A 21708-nucleotide genomic window follows, 5' to 3' on the forward strand; every position below is an offset into this window, starting at 1 on the left:
ATCCCATGAGGACCTGCACCCCAAAGAGGTGGGTTGTGGCCACAAAACCAACCTTAACCAGAGGGTGGTCTGTCCATGACAATGGATATACACTAGGTACCCACCACCCTGATCTGAGCAAAATACCAAATCAAAGGCATTACCAGCAGTGTGTGTCGGCCTTGTGACCATAGTTGCCATGGCCACTTTGAACTCCTAAACTGAACCGGAGAAGCCAGCCCCAAAATGAACATTGAAGTCACCCAACAACAAAAGCCTGTGTGACTCCAACACCAACTCCATGACCAGCTCCGTCAGCTCAGTTAGGGACTCCATGGGCAATAGAGTGCTCGGTACACCAATAGATTCTCCAGTCTATCCTGAGTTTGTTCTGAGAGTAGATGGAACTACTCACCCAAGCCTGAGAACCAAAATGAAGCCAGAAGGGGAAACAGCTATTAAATCTCTGGTCTCCTTTCCCTTGTAATGGCCTGCTGACCTGCCAACGCCAAATCTTCTATTCCCCACCACTACAGTAATAGCCACTCCAGTACCCCCAGAAGTGTCCCCCACTCCACCACCTATACCAGAGCCCTGACACATAGCTGTAAGTAGCTGGGCAATAACAGAAAGCCTGGCACTGTAGGGAAGGAGTCCAAAACAATCAATTGGCCCCAGCCCTCAGTCTCACCAAAGGCAGTCCGACCACCTGCAGGTGGCCTGAGTCAGTGGCTGTGCCCCTGGTGCTGCCTGCCCTAATAAGGGCTAGGAGTTCACAAGCCCAACTAGTGCAACTCTCACCCACACCAATCAGGCAGCCCAGCCCAGGTGCGAGATATCATAACCCAATTAGAGTGAGCTGAGCCCCAGATAGCTAGCAGCCTGCACAAGGGAGAAGAGCACAGGAGCTGTAGTCAGATTTTGGGTGGTTTTTTAAAAAAAATTAATTAGATTAAATTGAACATAATTCTTAAAACATGGACAGTAATTCACAATAGAATAGTTGGCAACTGCTTAAATTGAATTGGTTAAAGGGTGTACTGATGTACCAGTCACTACAGAACTCTTGATCCATTTTACAATGTCCCTTCATATACGTTCAAGATTATGTTGATATTTCTTGGTACTGAACGAAGTCCAAGATGAGAAAATGGCCGTTAAACTGCAGTTTATCAAATCAAGCTGGAGTTTAGGAAGTGCTAATCCTTAGGCATCTGTCTAGGATGCACAGTATTTCATGGAGAATTTGGACATGATTGGAACTTAAAACGTAGGAAAGGTGAATGGCATTTGGGATTTTTTATACACACACACAAATTTCAAAAGTTATAATTGCTTAGTCAAAGACAAAGTACAATTCTGTAACATCTAAGCATGATGGAAATATGCTTAGATATTTCTAATATAGATATTTCACTACAGAATTCAAGAATGTACAAAGGGCTACCAGCTTTTTCTGCAATAAATGTGCATTTCTCACTTTCACACAACTGCACCTCTTCTTCAAAGCTGCCTGTATCTAGCACAGAACTTATTTTCTCAAATTATGTAACACTTTCATCCAAGCATACAGTGGGCTAGGACTGCAGATGATTTGGTTTGGTTGCGGACAGGAGCTTTCCAATTGCTTACTTTCTATTTGTATGGCTTATGCTGCATGCAGGTTTGAGGAAAAGCTTTGACAGTCACATAGGATGATATTGCAATTTTATAGTTCGTTGCAATGTTGCATTTCATTTGTCAATCACCTGAGATCAGATGAAAGGTGGTAAATTAAAAGGAAATTTCTAGTAATTCAATATTTGTATCAGGGTGGATTTGATTTAAATCAAACTGATTTAAATCACGATTTAAATCACTAGCAGGGTGGATAAAAATCAATGATTTTTTTAAAAAAAATCAAAAAAATCTGATTTAAATTTTTTAAAAATCCAATTTTTTGATTTTTTAAAAAAATTCATTGATTTTTATCCACCCTGCTAGTGATTTAAATCGTGATTTAAATCGTGTTTTAAATCAGTTTGATTTAAATCAAATCCACCCTGATTTGTATAATGTATTTGCGTCATACTAACTACTCCAGATATTTTTCAACAAGACTATTAGTCTGGATTTCTAAAAATATGTAAACCTCAGGTCACTGCTTAGTGGATTCAACATTCACCTAACATAAAACTTCTAAAGTTACACACACATAAATGTTTGGAGGTTCAGTGGTATCGTTTAAATCCAGTTATGGTTTCCATCAGGGTGGATTTGATTTAAATCAAATCGATTTAAATCACTAGTCAGTAAAACTAGATTCTATTTAAAACAGTAAAACAAGTTCAACTTAAGGTCCTGGTTTTGACCTTCAAAGCCTTGTGGGGTTTGGCACCCGTCTACCTACAGACCCGCCTCTCCCATCCAGTTACATCCTAGCCGGTTAGATAATCTCAGATGGCCCTTTTGTCAGTCCCTGATTTCCAAGAGGCTCGGGGCACTAGGACCTGTGAAAGGGCCTTTTCAGTTGCTGCCCCACTTCTTTGGAACTCTCTTGCCCTTCAAATTCATTTAGCCCTTTCCTTACTGATATTTAAATCTCTATTGAAGAATTTTCTTTTCTGCCAGGCTTTTGCCCTATAGTTTGTCTATTTGTTTTTTCTTTCTTTCTTTTTTTTGTTAGTTACTTTAGTTTTTAATTCAGAATGTAATTTTTAATGTTGTCTTGTTTTGCATGTTTTTGTGCACTGCCTGGAGTCTTCCGAATGGGCGGTATATTAAATGTTTTTAATAAATAAATAAATTTAAATCATGGGGTTTTTTTACATAAAGACTCATTCTTGCTGGTATAATCTTAATATTTACAACCAGATAAAGGTTTCATTTTTGGTCCTTTTCTAGATAAAAAAATTGCCCAAAATAATCTTACAGAAACCTCTGGAAGAGCATGACACAGTGAATAGATTAATGGAATTCATCTACCAAAAAATTTAAACATTGCATATATACAGCCTCATGCTACATAATTAAAAACTAATCCTTATTTCAGGATGAATAACCTTTGGACTATAATGTATCTTAAACAGAAAACTCTCTTTAGATAGATCTTTTTTCCTCAAAAAGCATTTTATTTAAAAAATCCGATTTGAATGAAAAAATCCGATTTGAATGAAAAAATCCGATTTGAATGAAAAAATCCATTTTATTTATTTATTTTTAAATCATTGATTTTTATCCACCCTGATTTCCATTGATATAGTAAAATGCTTATGGATATAAATATATTAACCCCTGATCTGATGACTAGTGCAATTTAAGCCTTGTCAATCTAGGGTTTCTCTTGCTGCTTTTAGCCATCCCTCATGATACAAACACCTTTTGGCATCACTTTATATTTGTGGCAGCTGTAGGAATGCATCATTGTACAGTTTTCAATGATTTTGGAAAGAGCTGCCTGCAAACATAGCACACAGAAAATCCACACACACTCACACATAGCCCTGTGGCTCCCAGCAAGACTGGCAAAATCCTGAAGTATTTTGACACCATAGAAAAATAAGATGTTGGCATATGCAAAAACAGGCGAGAAACAAATAAGAAGCAATTGTGTTTACTCTTTCCCGACCCCATTCATGTATACCTGCCTTTTGAGGATAACACTTCATGCATCTAATGAGTTTAGTCCATGAAAACTTATTCAAGTACTTTTGAAATATATATATATGTGTGATTTTAAACACAGTTACACCACTACACACAACTCCGGCTTCAGTCCACTGATTAAGAAGACAGAGAACAGAAGAAAAACAATTATTCAATACATTTTAAGAAAGCACTCCAAATATTGCTGAACTCTTTTGCAGAGTGTAACAAGTACTAGAACCACCTAATGGAGCAGCAGGGAAATAATTTGACTAACAAGCCAGAGATTGCTGGTTCGAATCCCTGCTGGTATGGTTCCCAGACTATGGGAAACACCTATATCGGGCAGCAGCAATATAAGAAGATGCTGAAAGGCATTATCTCATACTATGAGGGAAGAGGCAATGGTAAACCTCTCCTGTATTCTACCAAAGACAACCGCAAGGCTCTGTGGTCACCAGGAGTCAGCACCGACTCGACGGCACACTTTACCTAACAAGTGCTATATTCTCTTGGACTAGTAGTACAAATAAATCAAGTAAAGAGTTTTGTATATTTGAAGTGACAGTAGATATCTAATATTTGTTTCCATTTTTTGTTATCTGAAAGGTGCTATATTAAGCAACAAAATCTGTGTTATCATCTAGGTCCTAAACTATAAGAAATACTCCAGAGTTTCCTTACATAAAGAAAAGTGAACAAGATACCATTTTACAATGTGAAACCGTCTTGCTTAGCACAGTACTACCTTATGTAGCATATGAGTTAGAAAGTACTGGGTGCCTTACAATACCAATATTTAGCTACGTCAGTCTTATGGGCATCCAATATACCCTAAAGAGAATCGTGTATTGTAATCTTGTATTGGATCAACCTATTATGTAGAAATAAGTATCCCTTGACTTGATCAACCCAGTTGCACCTAGCATTTGCCATTTTGTTGCCCACTCACAGAGTTTGGAGAAAGCCTTTTGGAGCTCCTCACAATGTGCTTTGGATTTCACTACCCTACATAGTTCAGTGTCATCTTACTCCAACTTCTAGATTATTTATGAATAAATTAAAAAGCACAGGTCCAAGTATAGTTCCCTGGGGTATACCATTTATTTCTTCCCTCCATTGTGAAAACTGTCCATTTATTCCTAACCTCTGCTTCGTGTCCTTCAACCAGCTACCAATCCATACATTAACTTATCCTCTTATCCCATAAGGTTTACTCAAGTTTACTCAAGAGCCTTTGATGAGGAACTCTGTCAAAAGCTTTTTGGAAGCCCAATACTGTGTCAACTGGATCTCCTTCATCCACATGCCTGTTGACACTCTCCAAGATGTACCTTTGCAGAAGCCATGTTGATTCTTCAGCAAGGCTCATTCTTCTATATGTTTAGAAATTTTATTCTTAAGTATGATCCTTAACCATCAATTTACCTGGAACATTTACCTAACCAGCCTCTAATTTCCTGGACCCCCACCCCCACCCCCCCGATCCCTTTTTGAAAATGAATGTTACATTAGCTACTTTCCAGTCCTCTGGTACAGAGCCTGATTGTTGGGATATGTTCTATATTTTTGCTAGGAAAACAGCAATTTTACTTTTGAATTCTTTAACAACTTTCAGGTAGATGCCATCTGGCCCCGGCCATTTGTTAATTTTTAATTTTTCAAGACAATTTAAATCATCATCTCTTGTCACCTCAATTTGACTCAATTCTTAAGCCTCCTTCCCTCAGGTCAGTTCAGAAGGTATGTGCTCAGTATCCTCTCCTCTGCCATGAAGACAGATGCAAACAGTTCATTCAGCTTCTCTGCAGTCTTATTATCCTCCTTTATAATCCCTTTCACTCCCTCAACAACTAATGGTTCAACTGCCTCCCTGGCAGGTTTCCAGCTTCTGATGTATTTAAACTAGTTTTATTATTCTCCTTGATGTTTTTACCTAAATGTTCCTTCAACTCCTTTTTCTCATACCTTATTATCTCCTTGCATTTCTATTGTCAGAGTCCATATTCTTTTTGGTTATCTTACTGAATACAAACAGTTAACATCTGGTGTATGCTAAAGGGCCTGTCCCTCAATGGCATTTTCCATTTGTGGTAGATACTAGTAAAAGTAACATCAACTACAGTTGTCCTTCTCCAACAGCAGGTTTGCCAATCACGGATTTGAGGACCTGCAACTGGCAAACTGTCACCCCCCCACTGCCAACCACGACTTGAGTATTCGTGGTTGGTGTAATTTTTTAAAAAAATTCTCAGCCGTTTTTTCGGCCGATTTCCAGGGTCACGGGTGTCAAACCAAGGGTCAGGGGGCAGTTGGAGGGGAGCGTTGGGAGGGTTCAGGGGTCATTTCCGGGGGTCAGGGTCTTTCTTGTGGATTTTAGGCACTTGCAGTTCCCCTAACCCCTTGTTTACAATGTAATCCTATGCTTCGCCACCCACAAGGGTTTCCAGGAACAGAACCCTTGTGGTTGGTGAGGGACAACTGTACTCATATACTTATGTCCACCTTGTTTCCCTATCTTGATCAATGTGCAAATGCACTAGGCAGATTTGGGGCACCACCTATATACATTGCTAACATCCAGTTTTCTCCATCCCCATCACAATCCAGATTTTGTCCCAGCAGCTTCTGTCTAAACAAACACTGACAACTTCTAACAAATCTTTTTATTCACGCAAGCTTTTTAGCTATACTTATGATTTAGAATTGTTTTAATGTTTTAATCAATTTTATTTTGTTGTAAACTACCCTAAGATGGTTTACCTCAAGAAGTTTGGGGTAGTGTACAAATAAAAATAGAATAAATAAAACCTTGGAGAGTTGCTGTGTCAGACTAGACACTAGAGAGATGAGACCAATGCTCCAATTCTGTATAAGGTAGCTAAATCAGCAACTGTCAATTGTATCTGATAAGAAAGCTGTGACCACACTCTGTCACTTATTAGATCCTGGAAACAAATAATGCCTTTATAACCCAAAAACTATTACTGCAATATACTTGGCATGAAGCTACCTTTCAAGACTATTGAGAATGAGCAGCTCATCTTTTGACAGCAACAGGCTTCTAACTGTATAAACTGCAGTGTACTTAGCAGCACAGTCTCTGAGCAGGGTCAATTTAATAGCTTTTGAAATTCTTTTTCTAATTTTTAATTCAAGTAGAAGCCACCAGGCAGAGAAGTCAAGGAGCTAAAAAAAAAGTAAAAAAAAAAGTCCCCTACTGTTTGCAAGTTTCGCTCGACAAACACAAAGACCATAGCAAAATATTGACATGAAAAGCTGAGAGAAACTTCGTTTCCACACTTAAATTTGTACGTACTGCCAATAATATGCGGGAAGTGGAAAACTAGCAGTTGCTATTTTCTTCATTCAGCAGTTGTTCAGACTTTTGATCAAATCTCTAGTCCCAGAACAGGAGGTTCTCTGCATACTTGATTCTCAATCAAAGGGCTAACTGTGTTAAAAAACAACACACCTTCCAGACTTTTAAAAAATAAATTAAGCCCTCTGTTGCACAAAATGTAGCCAGAATCCTTCACTATGGCCAAGTTTTTATGCTATTTTCAACACACAAGAAAACATATAGTCTCTCACATACAACACACACTAACAAAGGGAAAGCTGATGTATCAATATTGATTTCATTTAGAAAAAAGTAATACGAGATTAAACTCTGCTTGCTATTGCCAGCAGGGGAGGGGTCAGAAGGACAGACTGTAGCAACATGAGGGTAGCCTCTTCCTAGAGGATAGTAGAAGAAAACTCAATTCCTGTCTGCTACAGCTGGTGAAGGAAAGGTGCAGTGCAAAAACTGATTTGACAGAAAGCAGCAAAAGGATATTAAGCCAAAACCATTATTTCTATATTATCTTTAAACAGGAGTTTGAGCAGAAGAAATTAACAGAATGTTAGAAGATTCATGAATATACCAAGAAGCAGGAAGGCCATAGCCAACCAAGAAAAGAACAGTAGTTTAGTAACACAATCAATATCTTTTACAGCTTCTAGTTAAATGCAGTGAATATTCCAGGAAGTATATGGCAGGTGATATGATTTTTCAGATTTCACTTCCACTTTTGTAGTAATCATAACAAGCAGAACCTGCACAGAGCATCTGTGCACTAGTGCTAGTGCACTAGGCCTTTGCACCCCCTCACTTGACACCCCACCGACTTGGCAGGGCAACAGAAGGTCCCCTCACTCAGCCTTTCCCCCCGCTTGGCCTCCCCCACCCGAGACTTTGCTCGGCCTTCCTTCCTCACCACTCAGCCTTTCCTCCAACCCCACTCACCTTTATTCTCTGCCCACTCACCACTCAGCCTTTGCTCCCCCCCCCCACCCTCCCTCCTCCTGCTAGGTGCCCATCCCCCCCACCCTAACCCGGCCCATGGCAGCGGAGAGCATGGGCAACGACGGAGCACTGGCAGCGGAGATGGGGGCAAAAGCTCCTTCCATGGCCCCACCAGGTTGTGCATGAAAGCCCCGCTCCTGCATTTTCATTGGTCACGGCTGCAGCAGGGGTGATGCTTGCCATATGCAACCTTATTGTATTATATTTAGATAGATATAAATCCGACTCTAAACCAGTGGGCTGTGGATCAAGTTCTAAAACCAGCAAGTTTAAGTAGAATTGTCATATATACACTCACAAATTGAACTGTTTAAAGGCTAGTAAGTGATCCTGCAGTAACTACAGGAGAAATTTCTCAGATAGGACCACTAAGGCTTTAAGTTTACGAGAGAGTTGATTTCTAAAATTCAATTCAAAAGTTATTTCTAAAAAGAAGCTGAACTGATAGACTATATACTCCAGAGTTCAATTTACCTACACTTTAATTTCACAATATTTTATACACCAAAGTATCCATCTCAGTACTGAAACACCTTTGTCTAATGTACAAGGTCCATCACAAAGCAGAGGGGGTAACTGCCTCAGGCAGAGCTTTGGCACAATAAAAGGGGAAGAACAAGAAAATGTTTGCTTTCTTTTTCAACTAAACATGAATTATGTGTGTGCTATAAAATGTAATAATCTGGGATTATAATTCTGAGGGTTGAGATGTGAAGAGAAGTGCACTGTAAATATATAATTTTAATAGTGTGCTTTGTCACAACAACATCAACACGTGGGCACATGTGTACCAACAGTTTTGGTGAGAACCATGTTTACACTGCAAGGGTACAGGCACTATTTGGATTCTCTGCAGCAGGTGCCAAGATATATTGAGCCAGCCCTGCTAAGATAGTCACTGGCCATGAGTTCTAGGACCATGGGTTCCAGAAACTTTTTAATCCTTTCAGCATTGCCGATTAGTGCTTTAAAAAAAAAAAAAAAGTAAGAGCATGAGCGACTTACTACTAAGCAATCCAAAAAACCTTCACTTGTTTTCCCTCTGAATGTACAATCTTAGTCTTTCACAAGCTCTTTCCGGAATGTGAGCAGTTAAACACATTTACAGCACAATTCTATGTTTATTCCAACATTCCACTTTGTTCATTAAGGCTTACTCCCTAGTAGGTGTGTTTAGGATTGCACTAACTTCACTAATTTTAAGATGTAATGACCATAATAGAATACCACCTCAATCATCATTCAGAAATAAAATGCAGGGGGGAAATAACTCCACGTTTCCTTTTTAAAAAAACTGTGGAGTAATTCAGTTTTAACAGCTTCAGACACTTGCTACACTTGTTAAGAGCATTTCAGTGTAACAAGTCCTGTTATCTGACTAACAAAACTATGCATTGATACTACAATGACCTTACCTCCTCTTATAACCTCATCCTACACACTCTTATATTCTATTACCATATTCCTGCTCCAGAGCAGCAAACTTCCCTTGATGTACAACACCTCAAACATATTCTAATGCAAAGCAGGGAGGCATGTCCATCCTCATTAATTACTTTGATACCCATGTGAACAACTGTCAAAATGTTTTAACCACACAGAGTAACAAATCTATTACATACTATAACCTAATAAACTAATTCATGAAAGCTAATACCACAATAAATCTGTTAGCTTTTATGGTGCCTAAATACACTCTTTTTGTGTTTGCTGTAACAGACCAGCTACCCACTCTGAAACTAGCTTTAGCAAAACAACAGAATCAAACCTAGAAAAGTTTATGAAAAAGTGGCTATTTAGAATTGCAAGTTTTCATTAACTAGTCTCGTCTGAGGTACATGGCTGCAAAAGTGAATGTATCTAGTTTTAATTATTGTTTGCATTCTCCTTCGTAGCCTGATATTTCACAGATATTTCTTTAAGCAACTTACAACCCCATTTGTTAAGCAGTTTCAAAAGCAAAGCAGGTGAGTTGGGGGAGGGAGAGAGAAGTTTTCGACTCCCTTGAGAAAAGGGCGAGCCCGGCGGGGCGTGCGTGTCGGCTGGTGAAGTCTACCCCTAAGGAAGGAGGCTTTGCTCCCTGCCCATTTTAAGTGGGTGTAACGACCGAGGCGAGACCAAGCCAAAGGGACGGACGGCCAGAGGAAGGGAGGAGAAGGAAGAAGGATACCGACTCGCCCGCCCGCCCGCGGCCCAGAACAATAGAAAGCGCCTCACTCACCGCACACACAGCAGGAGAGCGACTGCCGGAAATAGGGCAGCAGCTTGCCGATCTCGGCCAGGCACTGCGGATCCTCCCCGGGGCCGTAGTTGAGCACCAGGCGACTGGCGGAGATGTACAAAGCTGTAGCATTCACCGGGTTCATCGCAGACGCTGAGGCCGACGGCTCCGGGCTGAGAAGAAAGCGCGGCTCCGCGCCCGGGCAGGGCAGGCCGAGGGGCGGCTGCACTCCTAGCCCCGCATCGAGGCGCCGTCACAGCCAGGGCCGAGGCCTGCTTCCCCCCCCTTGCCTGCCCTCCCCCGCCGCAGCTCCTCTTTATTCTGAGCGGCGGCGGCGGCCCAGGCGACTACTCCAGGCGGCGGGCCATGCCAGCCTTGCCCTCCCGGGGCGCCTCAGGCGGAGGGAGAGCCCCACATGGGACGGCGGTAGCAGGATCCGAGAACCCAGCGCCGGACGACGGCCCGGGCCCGGCTCTGGTGGGGGCGGGGGAAGGCGGATACGCCCCGAGTTTCAGTGTCGCCGCATAACCACGAGGTGGCCGGCGCCTCCTCCGCGGGGCTAACGGCTACCCAGGTGCTGGCCGCTCTCCTCACAAGAATCAGCCACCGCACGCCCAACCCCAATGTCAATAGCAACCGTTAGGTCCAACCGTCACTGCGTAGCCATCACCGCGGCCGCCGAGTGTACTACTGCGCATGCGCGGCCATTCCCTCTTCATCACATCCACCCCCCTCGCGTCTCGTTGAGCACCCAAGCTGCCTTTCCCGAGAGAGCGCGCGCGAGCGGGCGGGGCGGGGCTTCGGCGGTGTTGCGCCCTCCCTGGGCCCGCGCTGCTAGGCGGAGAGGCACGCGCCGCCGCACAGCCTGTTCTGCGCAACGTAATCCCCCCTCATCTCTCTAAACACCGCTTTGTGGCCCTTCCTGTTTCTGTCACGGCACTAGAGCTCGGTTTACGATTTTGAATGTGAGCATATGATATGCTGCAGAGTCTATCTCCCTTTTCCTTTCTAACAGGCTTTCAAGACAGATGTCTTGAGCCGGGCACTTCAGGACGCATGGGTATTGTCAGTGCAATCTCGAATTGGCTTCCAATCACACAGATATCGAGCACCGTACTCCTAAATAACTGAGCATAGGCTTGCTGCCCTGCAACTTCTACCTGTGCATGTTTACTAGAAAGTAAATTTAACTGATTTCTGGAACTTTTCACACAAGTTTATGTATTGTACAAAAGGTTGGTAGTATTCTTGGAATTACTTAGGGGGATATGCACTACTGGAATTCAGTAGGATCTACTTCACCAGTGTAGTGCTGCAAGGCAGCAGGTACGCTGTCTCTGCACTTACACATGTGGACAAATGTGTTGGTACCCCTCCACGAAAAAAGAAGAACCCACAATTGTCTCTGAAATAATTTGTAACTGACAAAAGCACCCATCATTTATTCCGCATTTAACAAAAATCAGACTTTGCTTTAGAGTTTTGATGCAACCGAATATTTCAAATAACAACACAAATGAAAATGGCATGGACAAAAATGATGGGACCCTTAACCTTATATTTTGTTGCACAACCACTGAGGCAATCACTGCAAACAAGTGATTCCTGTAGCTCTCAATGAGACTTCTGCACCTGTCAACAGGTAGTTTGGCCCACTCTTCCTGAGCAAACTGCTCCAGCTGTATCAGGTTTGAAGGGTGCCTTCTCCAGACTGCATGTTTCAGTTCTTTCCATAGATGTTCAATAGGATTCAAATCAAGGTTCATAGAAGAGTCCAATGTTTTGTCCTTAGCCATTCTTGGGTGCTTTTAGCTGTGTGGGGTCATTATCCTCTTGGAGGATCCATGACCTGCGACTGGGCTTTCTGACACTGGAAAGCTCCACTGGCATTCCACTCCAGAATGTCTTGATAGTCTTGAGATTTCATTGTTCCCTGCACAGATTCAAGGCACCTCGTGCCAGACACAGCAAAGCAGCCCCAAAACATAATCCAGCCTCCTCCATGTTTCACAATAGGTATGGTGTTCTTTTCTTTGAAAGCCTCATTTTTTCACATGAGGACATAGAGCTGACTTGCCAAAAAGCTCCAGTTTTGTCTCATCTGTCCAAAGGACATTCTTCCAGAAGCATTGTGGCTTGTCAATATGCATTTTAGTAAATTCCAGTCTGGCTTTTAAATGTTTTTTTTCCAACAGTGGAGTCCTCCTGGGTCTTCTTCCATTGAACCCACTGTCACTCAAAAACTGACAGATGGTGCGATTAGACACTGATGGACCTTGACCTTGGAGTTCAGCTTGTATCTCTTTGGAAGTTGTCCTTGGCTTTTTGTCTACCATTCTCACTATCCTTCTGCCCATTCTGGGGTCTATTTTCCTCTTGTGGCTCCGTCCAGGGAGGTTGGCTACAGTCTCATGGACCTTGAACTTCTTAATCATATTTGCAACTGTTGTCACAGGAACATCAAACTGCTTGGAGATGATCTTATAGTCTTTGCTTTTAACATGCTTGTCTATAATTTTCTTTCTGATTTCCACAAACAACTGTCTCCTTTGCTTTCTCTGGTCCATGTTCATTGTGGAACACACGATGATACCAAACAGCAGAGTCACTACTTTTCTCCATTTCAGTAGGCTGAATGACTCATTGCACAATTTGAGACATGTGTGATACTAATTAAAGAAAACAGTTAATTTGGAAAATCACTCTAATCCAATTATTTATGATCTTTTCTAGGGGTACCAAAAAATGTGTCCAGGCCACTTTAAAATATCTTTGTAATATAAGCAATACTTTATCTCTTTTCACACTTGCTTTGCTTTACTTGATGACCTATCAAAGGCATGCAAGTATACATGGGACAATTGCTTTTCATTGAATCATTTTTCAGGAGGCATAAAACACTTTTTCAATGAGCTGTAAGGGTACAAACAAATTTGTCCAAGTGTGTATTTTCCTCCAGTTCTCAGCAGGGATGCAAAACCTTTGGCTTTCTACATGGAAATCGTGTGCTGCTCTTGCTATTCCAACTGTTTATTACAGGGGCAGAGGGAGGCCAGCAGCAGCCCTGGTCCAGCCCGTCACCATGCCCCCACCCCCAGCTCTGCTCCCTGCATCTGGCATCAGATGCTAAGCCCTGCCCCTGCATCTGACACCAGACACAAGGGTGTGTGGCTTTGCTTGCAAATGGGGCCGCACAGCCCCATTTGCAAGCAAAATTCCCAGCCAGTGCCACGGAGCAGCTCTCCCTGAGTCCCTGCCAAAAAAGCAAGGAGAATTGCTCCTGGCTGTGCTGTGAACGCAGTGCTGATTAAGCTCACAAACGAGTCCGCACACTTGGCAGGGACGGTTGCTGACAGCCGCGCTGCGAATGCGGTGCTGGCCAGGGATTTTGCTTGCAAATGGGGCTGCGTGGTCCTATGTGGAAGGAAAGCTCCGCCCCCTTCATCTGATGCCAGACATAGGGGGCATGGATGGCACAAGGTGCAGCCCCTGAGGGGTGGCAGCCTGGGTTCTTAAAACCCATTCACTCAATGGTGGCCCCAACCCTGGTTTATTACTGTTCTTCCTGTCTTAGGAATATATGAAGCTGCCTTATACTGAGCCAGACCCTTGATCTCTCTAGCTCAGTATCTAGCTCCACACCGATTGGCAGTGGCTTTCCATGGTTTCAGGCAGGAGTCTTTCCCAGCCCTTCCTGGAGATGCTGACAAGGAATGACCCTGGGACCGTCTGCATGCAAGTCCTATGGTGGACTAGTGTCAGGACATCCTAAAATGAATGGCACGGAATGCCCACTGAAATACATGGGTTCCTTCCAAATAACCATGGAATGCATAGAGTGTCTGAAAGGCTGTTGGCCATTCAGAAATTCCATGCATTCCAGTGGCCATTTTGAAGGAACCTGTGCATTTCAATGGGCATTCCTGGCTATTCATTCCAATACATTCCCTAGAGTCTACATCAGTGTTTCTCAACCACTGGTCCGATTATATTGCACAGAGAAGAATATTCCACCAGGAGGTGCAATGTGTGGATCAAGGGCAAGCTGCAGAGGTGTGGCTGTCTGCTTGAGGCTTGACTTTGAGAGTGTTGACTCAATCGGGCATGCCTCTCAATTCCACACCTGGGTGTACCCAGTAGTGTCATGCTGCAGAGGTGGGCAGGGATGCCGTCTGGGTACATTTTCCCTCCAGGGTCTCAGCAGTGACACAACCTTTGCTTTCTATTGAAATTGAAATGATATATGCTGCTCTTGCTATTCCAACTTTGTTACATAACTCAGTATCAGCCTACAATTGATTTTATTACCATTCTCCCTATGTTCTATTCTCCACCCTTTGCAGTTGACAATCCAGCTGTTCTTCTGGGTGAATAGCCACATGAGGTTCAAATTGTATAGGATTAGGAAATTTTCCTTGACTTTTTGTAACAGAAGCTCCCAAACTGTTGCATCTGTCTCAGTGGGGGGTGAGTGTGGCTACGGGGTGAGTGTGGCTATGGGGGCTTTCATGGAGAGCACCTGCGTTTCTGAATTTGCGACTGCACCATTGCATTTCTGCATTTGTGACTACATCTTTGCAATCCTTTTTCCAGTGGTGTGCAACCTGCTTCCAGTCATCTAGCTAGCTTGCTGGTGTTTCCCCTCACACATGCCTTATTCCACTCTTTAATAATGTAGTGCCATATTGCCGCTCCCCACCGCTTTCATGCGACTGCAGGGGGCAGGATTGTGCTCCCAAGTCCTTGAGGCAAGCATTGAGGCCATTTTGGAGTCCACCCTGTGATGCAGACCAGCCAATTTGATTCAGGAGCAGCATTTTAAGAAGCTGGCTCCATAGCACTTGCTCTTAGTTGCTTGGACTGGGCAGCAGCTTCCTTCAGCTGTGAAGGGACTGGGCTATGGTGGTGATTCAGCAGTAAAGTCTATTCCTTTTTGACTGCTATGGTGACTCCACTTCTCCTTGGCTCCAAGGAGGCTGCCACTTTAGTTCCAGGATATTGCCCAGATGGTTTGGTGGTTCATTATTGTTAATTAAGTCACATTTGTGCTCTTTTTCTTACACTTCAATAGGTTCCATTGCCTCCCCCCCACCACCCAATTTGGTAAATATGATTAATTTCAGTCCTATTGCTTTCTTTCCTTCACTGATTCACTGCCCCTTAATTTGGTTGCTCCCCTGCTCTTTCTTCACAAATCTGTTAGTTTCCCTAGTCCTTTAAAATGGTCAATTATAATTGTTGTTAAGTACTGTTACTATAGCCACCTAATGGCGCAGCGGGGAAATGACTTGACTAGCAAACCAGAGGTTGCCAGTTCGAATCCTGCTGGTATGTTTCCCTATATTGGGCAGCAGCAATATAGGAAGATGCTGAAAGATATCATCTCATATTGCATGGGAAATGGCAATGGTAAACCCCTCCTGCAGTGTTCCCTCTAACAGGGAATTCTAGATGTTTTTGACTACAACTCCTAGGAGAGGAGAGGCTGGTCTTGTGGTAGCAAGCATGACTTGTCCCCATGGCTAAGCAGGGTCCGCCCTGGTCGCATATGAATGGGAGACTTGATGTGTGAGCACTGCAAGATATTCCCCTCAGGGGATTAAGCCACTCTGGGAAAAGCAGAAGGTTTCAAGTTCCCTCCCTGGCTTCTCCAAGATAGGGCTGAGAGAGATTTCTGCCTGAAACCTTGGAGAAGCCGCTGCCAGTCTGTGAAGACAATACTGAGCTAGATTGACCAATGGTCTGACTCAGTATATGGCAGTTTCCTATGTCCCTATGATTCCCAAAGGACAATGCAGCTGGGGATGCTGGGAGTTGTAGTCAACAAAATCTGACATTCCCTGTTAGAGGGAAGGCTGCCCTCCTATATTCTACCAAAGACAACCACAGGGCTCTGTGGTCACCAGGAGTTGACACTGACTCGACGGCACACTTTACTTTTTACTGTTCTTTCAATGTCCCTATAAAAGCACTTGTGCTCTTTTGCTTATACTTTAATCTTGTTTCTCTTGTCCCTTTAAGAATTATGTAATTCTGTACTGTTGCTTTCTACTTTTCTCTGGTTCATTTTTTGCTTTCACAGTTAAATGACTTACAAATAGTTAAGCACTTTTGTGCTTCTTCCAATTGATTCCCTTTCTCCTTAAAATTTGATGAGCAATTGATTTTAGTTGTTTTCTACTTTGAGTGGCTGCATAAGCGGCCGGCTGTCTTGCCTCTTGGTCATTTGCTGGGGCAAAGGCAGCAGGATGATCACTGCACATAAACTGACTAAACCTAAGGAGATGTGTGGCAGCTTAAGTATATTGCCGGGTGACCCACCTCACCTTTCTCGAAACTCTTTACTCTTATATTTGGCTAGTACAGAATACTTTCCCATCTATATAGAGTAAATTTTTAAAGGTCATTTTTCTTACTTCTAACAGTCTTCCCTTTAAAAGTAGTACTTTGGGAGTAATTTGGTGGATCAAGAATTGCCCTGTTAGATGTATGCTGTTTTCTTTCAGCCGGTCTTTTTCTTAAGTGCTAACATTTCATTTGTGGGCATCCTTTTATTGGGTTGGCATGTCCTCAGGGTTGAGCCGTTTGGTTCATAATTTTCAGCTTCCTCCCCCGACAGTCGGGGGTGTGGTTGTTGTTAGTTTTTATGGCCTAAAGGGTCCAGTTAAGACAAAAATCTTTGCCTTCTAAAAATTTCATAATACAACCCAGCTTTTATTGCTGGGAGACCAGCATTTTATACTTGAATTTCTAGAACTCTTTTAGTAAATTCCAGCTGGCTGTTGGTGAATTAGTTAATATGATTTTTTAATGGAATTATTTCTGACTGTTTTGAACACTGTTCTTATTAAACTGGCCAGTTTTTTCTGGATCTTGTCCTGAAAATTCCCCCCTATATTTGCTTGAATTTGATGGTAAGAACATAAGAACAGCCCTGCTGGATCAGGACCAAGGCCCATCTAGTCCAGCATCCTGTTTCACACAGTGGCCCACCAGATGCCGCTGGAAACTACAGGCAGGAGTTGAGAGCATGCCCTACTCCCCCACAACTGTTACTCAGAGGCATCCTGCCTTTGAGGCTGGAGGTGGCCCACAGCCCTCCATCTAGTAGCCATTGATAGACCTCTCCCCCATGAAGTTATCCAAACCCCTCTTAAAGCCATCCAGGTTGTTGGCTGTCACCACATCCTGTGGCAGCGGGTTCCACAAGTGGATCACACATTGTGTGAAACAATACTTCCCTTTGTTGGTCCTAGACCTCCTGGCAATCAATTTCATGGAGTGACCCCTGGTTCTAGTGTTGTGTGAGAGGGAAAAGAATTTATTTTTCTCCACACCATGCATGATTTTATAGACCTCTATCATGTCTCCCCACAGTCGTCTTTTTTCTAAACTAAGTAGCCCCAGGTGTTGTAGTCTTGCCTCATAAGACAGGTGCTCTAGGCCCCTGATCATCTTGGTTGCCCTCTTCTGTACCTTTTCCCATCTACAATGTCCTTTTAAAGATGTGGTGACCAGAATTGTATGCAGTACTCCAAGTGTGGTCGCATCATAGTTTTATATAAGGGCATTATAATATTAGCAGTTTTATTTTCAATTCCCTTCCTAATGATCCCTAGCATGGAATTGTCCTTTTTCACAGCTGCTGCATATTGAGTCGACAATTTCAACAAGCTGTCCACCACGACCCCAAGATCCCTCTTCTGGTCAGTCACCTACAGCTCAGATCCCATCAGCATATACTTGAAGTTGGGGTTTTTCATGTTGGACGTTAAAGACTTTGCGCTGTCTCTTGACAGTGGAGGACAGACTAGTGAGTCAGAGGGCTAGAGGGTCAAGACAGCGGTCATCCCTTCTCTACTGCTCTGACACTATCAGCTCTGACACTATCGGCTCTGACACTATCCCTTTGGAATGTAGATTGCTAATCTCAGGGACACTTCCTCCTTCCTCTCTCCCTGTTCCTTCTACCTTGCAACATGCAAGCAAGCTCCTCTCCCTGCACCATGTGTGCAGAGATGCAGAATCCAACTGCATCCAGCTAGCTAACTCGATTAGAGATCCTAACTCCTCACTTTCCTATCTAGAATGGAGTTCTTTAATAAATGCCATATATATTGATTTGAAACTATGAACTGGCTCCAAGTTACTTTACTCTCAGCATACACGCATGCCTACTAAATTCCACTGTGTTGTGCCTCTGTACACTCTGCTATAATGAAAAAGGGATTCTCTTACCAGAGAGAATTCCCAACAGGTTATGGGCCCAGTATTTTGAGCTGCGTGTACTGCAACTGAAGAGTTACGTTTGTTCCAGGAGATCCAGTGAGATCTAGTCGTGGCGTGGACACTTTGAATTGCTAATCTACAGCAGCTGCCCTTTCTTGGAGCTCAGTGAGGATGGCTACTTACCTAGAGGGAAAGCTCAGGCTGACTATCCTGAACCCAGACGATTACTTGGAATGGAAAACCCGACTGAGGGTTGCATTGTGAGCTGAAGGACTAGTGAAAGTCACTGAGGAACACCCCCCCCCCCCCATGGAACCACAGCTGCTGAGAAAACTGCTAGAGAGAAATGGCTGCTCAAGGATGCTAAAACTCAAGCCCTGATAGCGGCTTCCGTGAGTAAAAATTATCTTACTACTATATGTGATCTTGAGACCTCAAAGGAAATGCTAAGCAAGCTAGATTCCTTGCATATGAAAAAGGGGTGGGCATACACCTATAACTTGAGAAAGAAAATGCAGAATCTCCAGTATAAAGATGGGGACTGTTTTGCCACACGTGTTGGACTACTATGGGACTTTTTCTTTGAATTTAAAGCTGCAGGGGAGGAATTTACAGAGAGTCAGAAGCTGGAAGCTCTGTTCCTAAGCATGCCCCCCAGCTATAGCAATATAATTGGCCAATTAGAAGTCCACACCACTCTAACCTTTGAGAGAGCAGTGGAAACCATATCTTCTGAGGCAAGCAGAAGGAAAGTTTTGAATTCTCGATATGAAGGTGAAATGGCAAATAACTTTGCTCTTAAAGAAACAATTGGCCATTCCAGTGGAAACCCAAGGTGGGGAGGGAATGCTGCAAGAGAAAACCACATGGGCCCCCACATTTGCATACCAAAAGGTCTGGCTTCATTGCCAAGGGAACTCAGTCCAGAGAGAAAGGTCACATGACCGCCAGCAGGGAGACTGCTCCTAGAATGAGGCCAACTGGGACTAAAGCCTTTAGATGTTTTCTGTGTAACCAATTTGGCCACAAGGTGGTGAACTGTCCCAAGAATCAGACAAGAAGAGTTGATTTTATTGAGAGACATTTTAATAAGAACTTTAAGCATACAGATTCAAATAAGAATTTCAATGTTTGCCTGATGCAAGGCGATGAAAAGTTTATTCTGGACACAGGTTCGATGGTCCATATTTCAAACATTTAGGTTTCTATACTGAACTGTTTGATATTCCTGAAGAGACTGTTCATTTGGGCAATAATACTACAATTAAAGCAAAGAAGAAAGGCGAAGGAATTTTGTATTGCAAGTTATTGGATGGATCAATTAATGAGTTTTTGTGAGAGATGTTTTGTATATCCCTGACTTCTCAAGCTCCTTGCTTTCAATATCCAAGCTAGAGAAACAAGGCTGTGAACTGTATATTAGAAATGGACAATGTGTTGTTACCTAGAATGGAGAAGTTTGCCTTGTAGGCTCTGAATGCAAAGGCCTGTACAGCATGCAGGAGCAACCTGTATCAAATACAGACAGAGAAAGACCAGCCTGGTCCAAAACTGAAGCATACCAGCCCAATGAAGTGAACCTTGCTCAGTCATGCCTGCATGAAAACTGCTTGCAACTGTGGCATAGACGCCTGGGACACAGGAGCTATGAGTCAATCCAGAACATGAAGGAAAGGGGATTAGCTAATGGCACTGATTTTGTACCATGTGACATTGTAACTAACTGTGTTTGTTGTCTTGAGTCCAAAGCAGTTAACAAGCCATTTCCTAAGCAGATTGAAAGGAAGACCAGAAGACCCCTGGAGCTGATCCACAGCGATATATCTGGACCACTACCAGCAACCATAGGTAATTTCAGATATTTTCTCACAATCATTGATGATTATACACAATATTCAGTTGTGTTTCTACTAAAGGAGAAATCACAGATGCTCGAGAAACTCCAGGACTATGTGGCCATGGCAAGCAACAAATGTGGGTGGAAGCCAAATATCCTGCGCACAGACAATGGAGGAGAGTATATGTCCAGCGCCACACAGCAGTTCCTGAGAGAACATGGAATCGTCCATCAAACCATGGTAGCTTACAACCCATCCCAAAATGGAGTCTCAGAAAGGTAAAATAGAAGCCTCCTGGATATGGTAAGATGCATGCTCGATGACGCACACCTCCCACAGAAACTCTGGGGAGAAGGCATCATGACTGCTACATACATACAAAACAGAATGCACACAAAGCCTATAGGAACAATACCATATGAACTTTGGCATGGTCATAAGCCGTCCATGACACATTTGTGTGTCTTTGGAAGCACGGCTTACTCATACATCCCAAAGGAAAAAAGGACTAAGTTAGGGGCTAGGGCCACAAAAAGGATTTTTGTAGGCTACTCAGCACAATCCAAAGGCTACTGGATCCTGACACCAACAAGATAACCATAAGCAGATCAGTGTATTTTGATGAGAATGAAAGCACTACATCTTCAGAGGGGGCCTACACCGAAGCAAGCAACCAGACCAAACACCCTGATGACTGGATTATGCTTCCTCATCTCAGCGGAATTGAGGAGGAGGAGGAGATAGCAGATCCAGATCCAACCACGCTCAACACAGAGACCCCCAGCGTTCCACCAGACACACCTGAGATAATGGGAGAGACCACAGAGGGTGAGGTGAGGTGATCAACATGCTCAAACAGAGGTGTTCCAGCCCCGAGACTGTCCTACCTCGCAAGAACAGCAGAACAACCAGAACCTTCATCATGGGAGGAAATATCCCAGCTACCACAACCAGAAGCCCAGCAGTGGGAACAAGCTGCAATTGAAGAGCTTGAGGCTCTACAGAAAAACAAAACCTGGACTCTTACTAAGTTACCTCAAGGGAGGAAAGTTATAGGCTGCAAATGGGTTTTCAAACTCAAACATGATGCTGATGGTGAGATTCAGCGCTACAAAGCCAGATTAGTAGCAAAAGGATATTCACAGAGATATGGAGAAGATTATGATGAAACCTTTGCACCAGTGGTTAAACATACCACAGTAAGGACTCTGTTAATTATTGCTGCTAGCAAAGGAATGCATGTTGAACACCTAGACGTGAAAACTGCATTCTTGCGTGGCGAACTAGAAGAGGACATTTACATGCAACAACCACCAGATTTCTTAGAGAAAGGCAAAGAGGACCTTGTATGCAAACTGCAAAAGAGCATTTATGGTTTAAAACAGACTGCCAGAGCATGCTGGCTCACTCCCAGCAGGGCCTGTTCTTCTAGGTGCTTTACAATTTTATTCTTGAGGATGCTTTCC

The 21708-nt window shown here is 43.2% G+C and overlaps 1 protein-coding gene across 1 annotated transcript in view; it reads right to left on the reverse strand.

Annotated features, from left to right (window-relative positions):
• Positions 1–10937, reverse strand: part of MSL2 (MSL complex subunit 2) — a 29742-nt gene extending 18805 nt beyond the window's left edge. Inside the window, exon 1 of the mRNA XM_053313096.1 lies at positions 10176–10937. Coding sequence (XP_053169071.1) covers positions 10176–10320 — 145 coding nt within the window. The 5' untranslated portion in view covers positions 10321–10937. The remainder of the gene's footprint in view (positions 1–10175) is intronic.
• Positions 10938–21708: the final 10771 nt, after the last annotated feature.

The sequence above is a fragment of the Hemicordylus capensis genome, chromosome 3 (genome assembly GCF_027244095.1).
Source record: "Hemicordylus capensis ecotype Gifberg chromosome 3, rHemCap1.1.pri, whole genome shotgun sequence".
In the NCBI taxonomy this organism is placed as follows: domain Eukaryota; kingdom Metazoa; phylum Chordata; class Lepidosauria; order Squamata; family Cordylidae; genus Hemicordylus; species Hemicordylus capensis.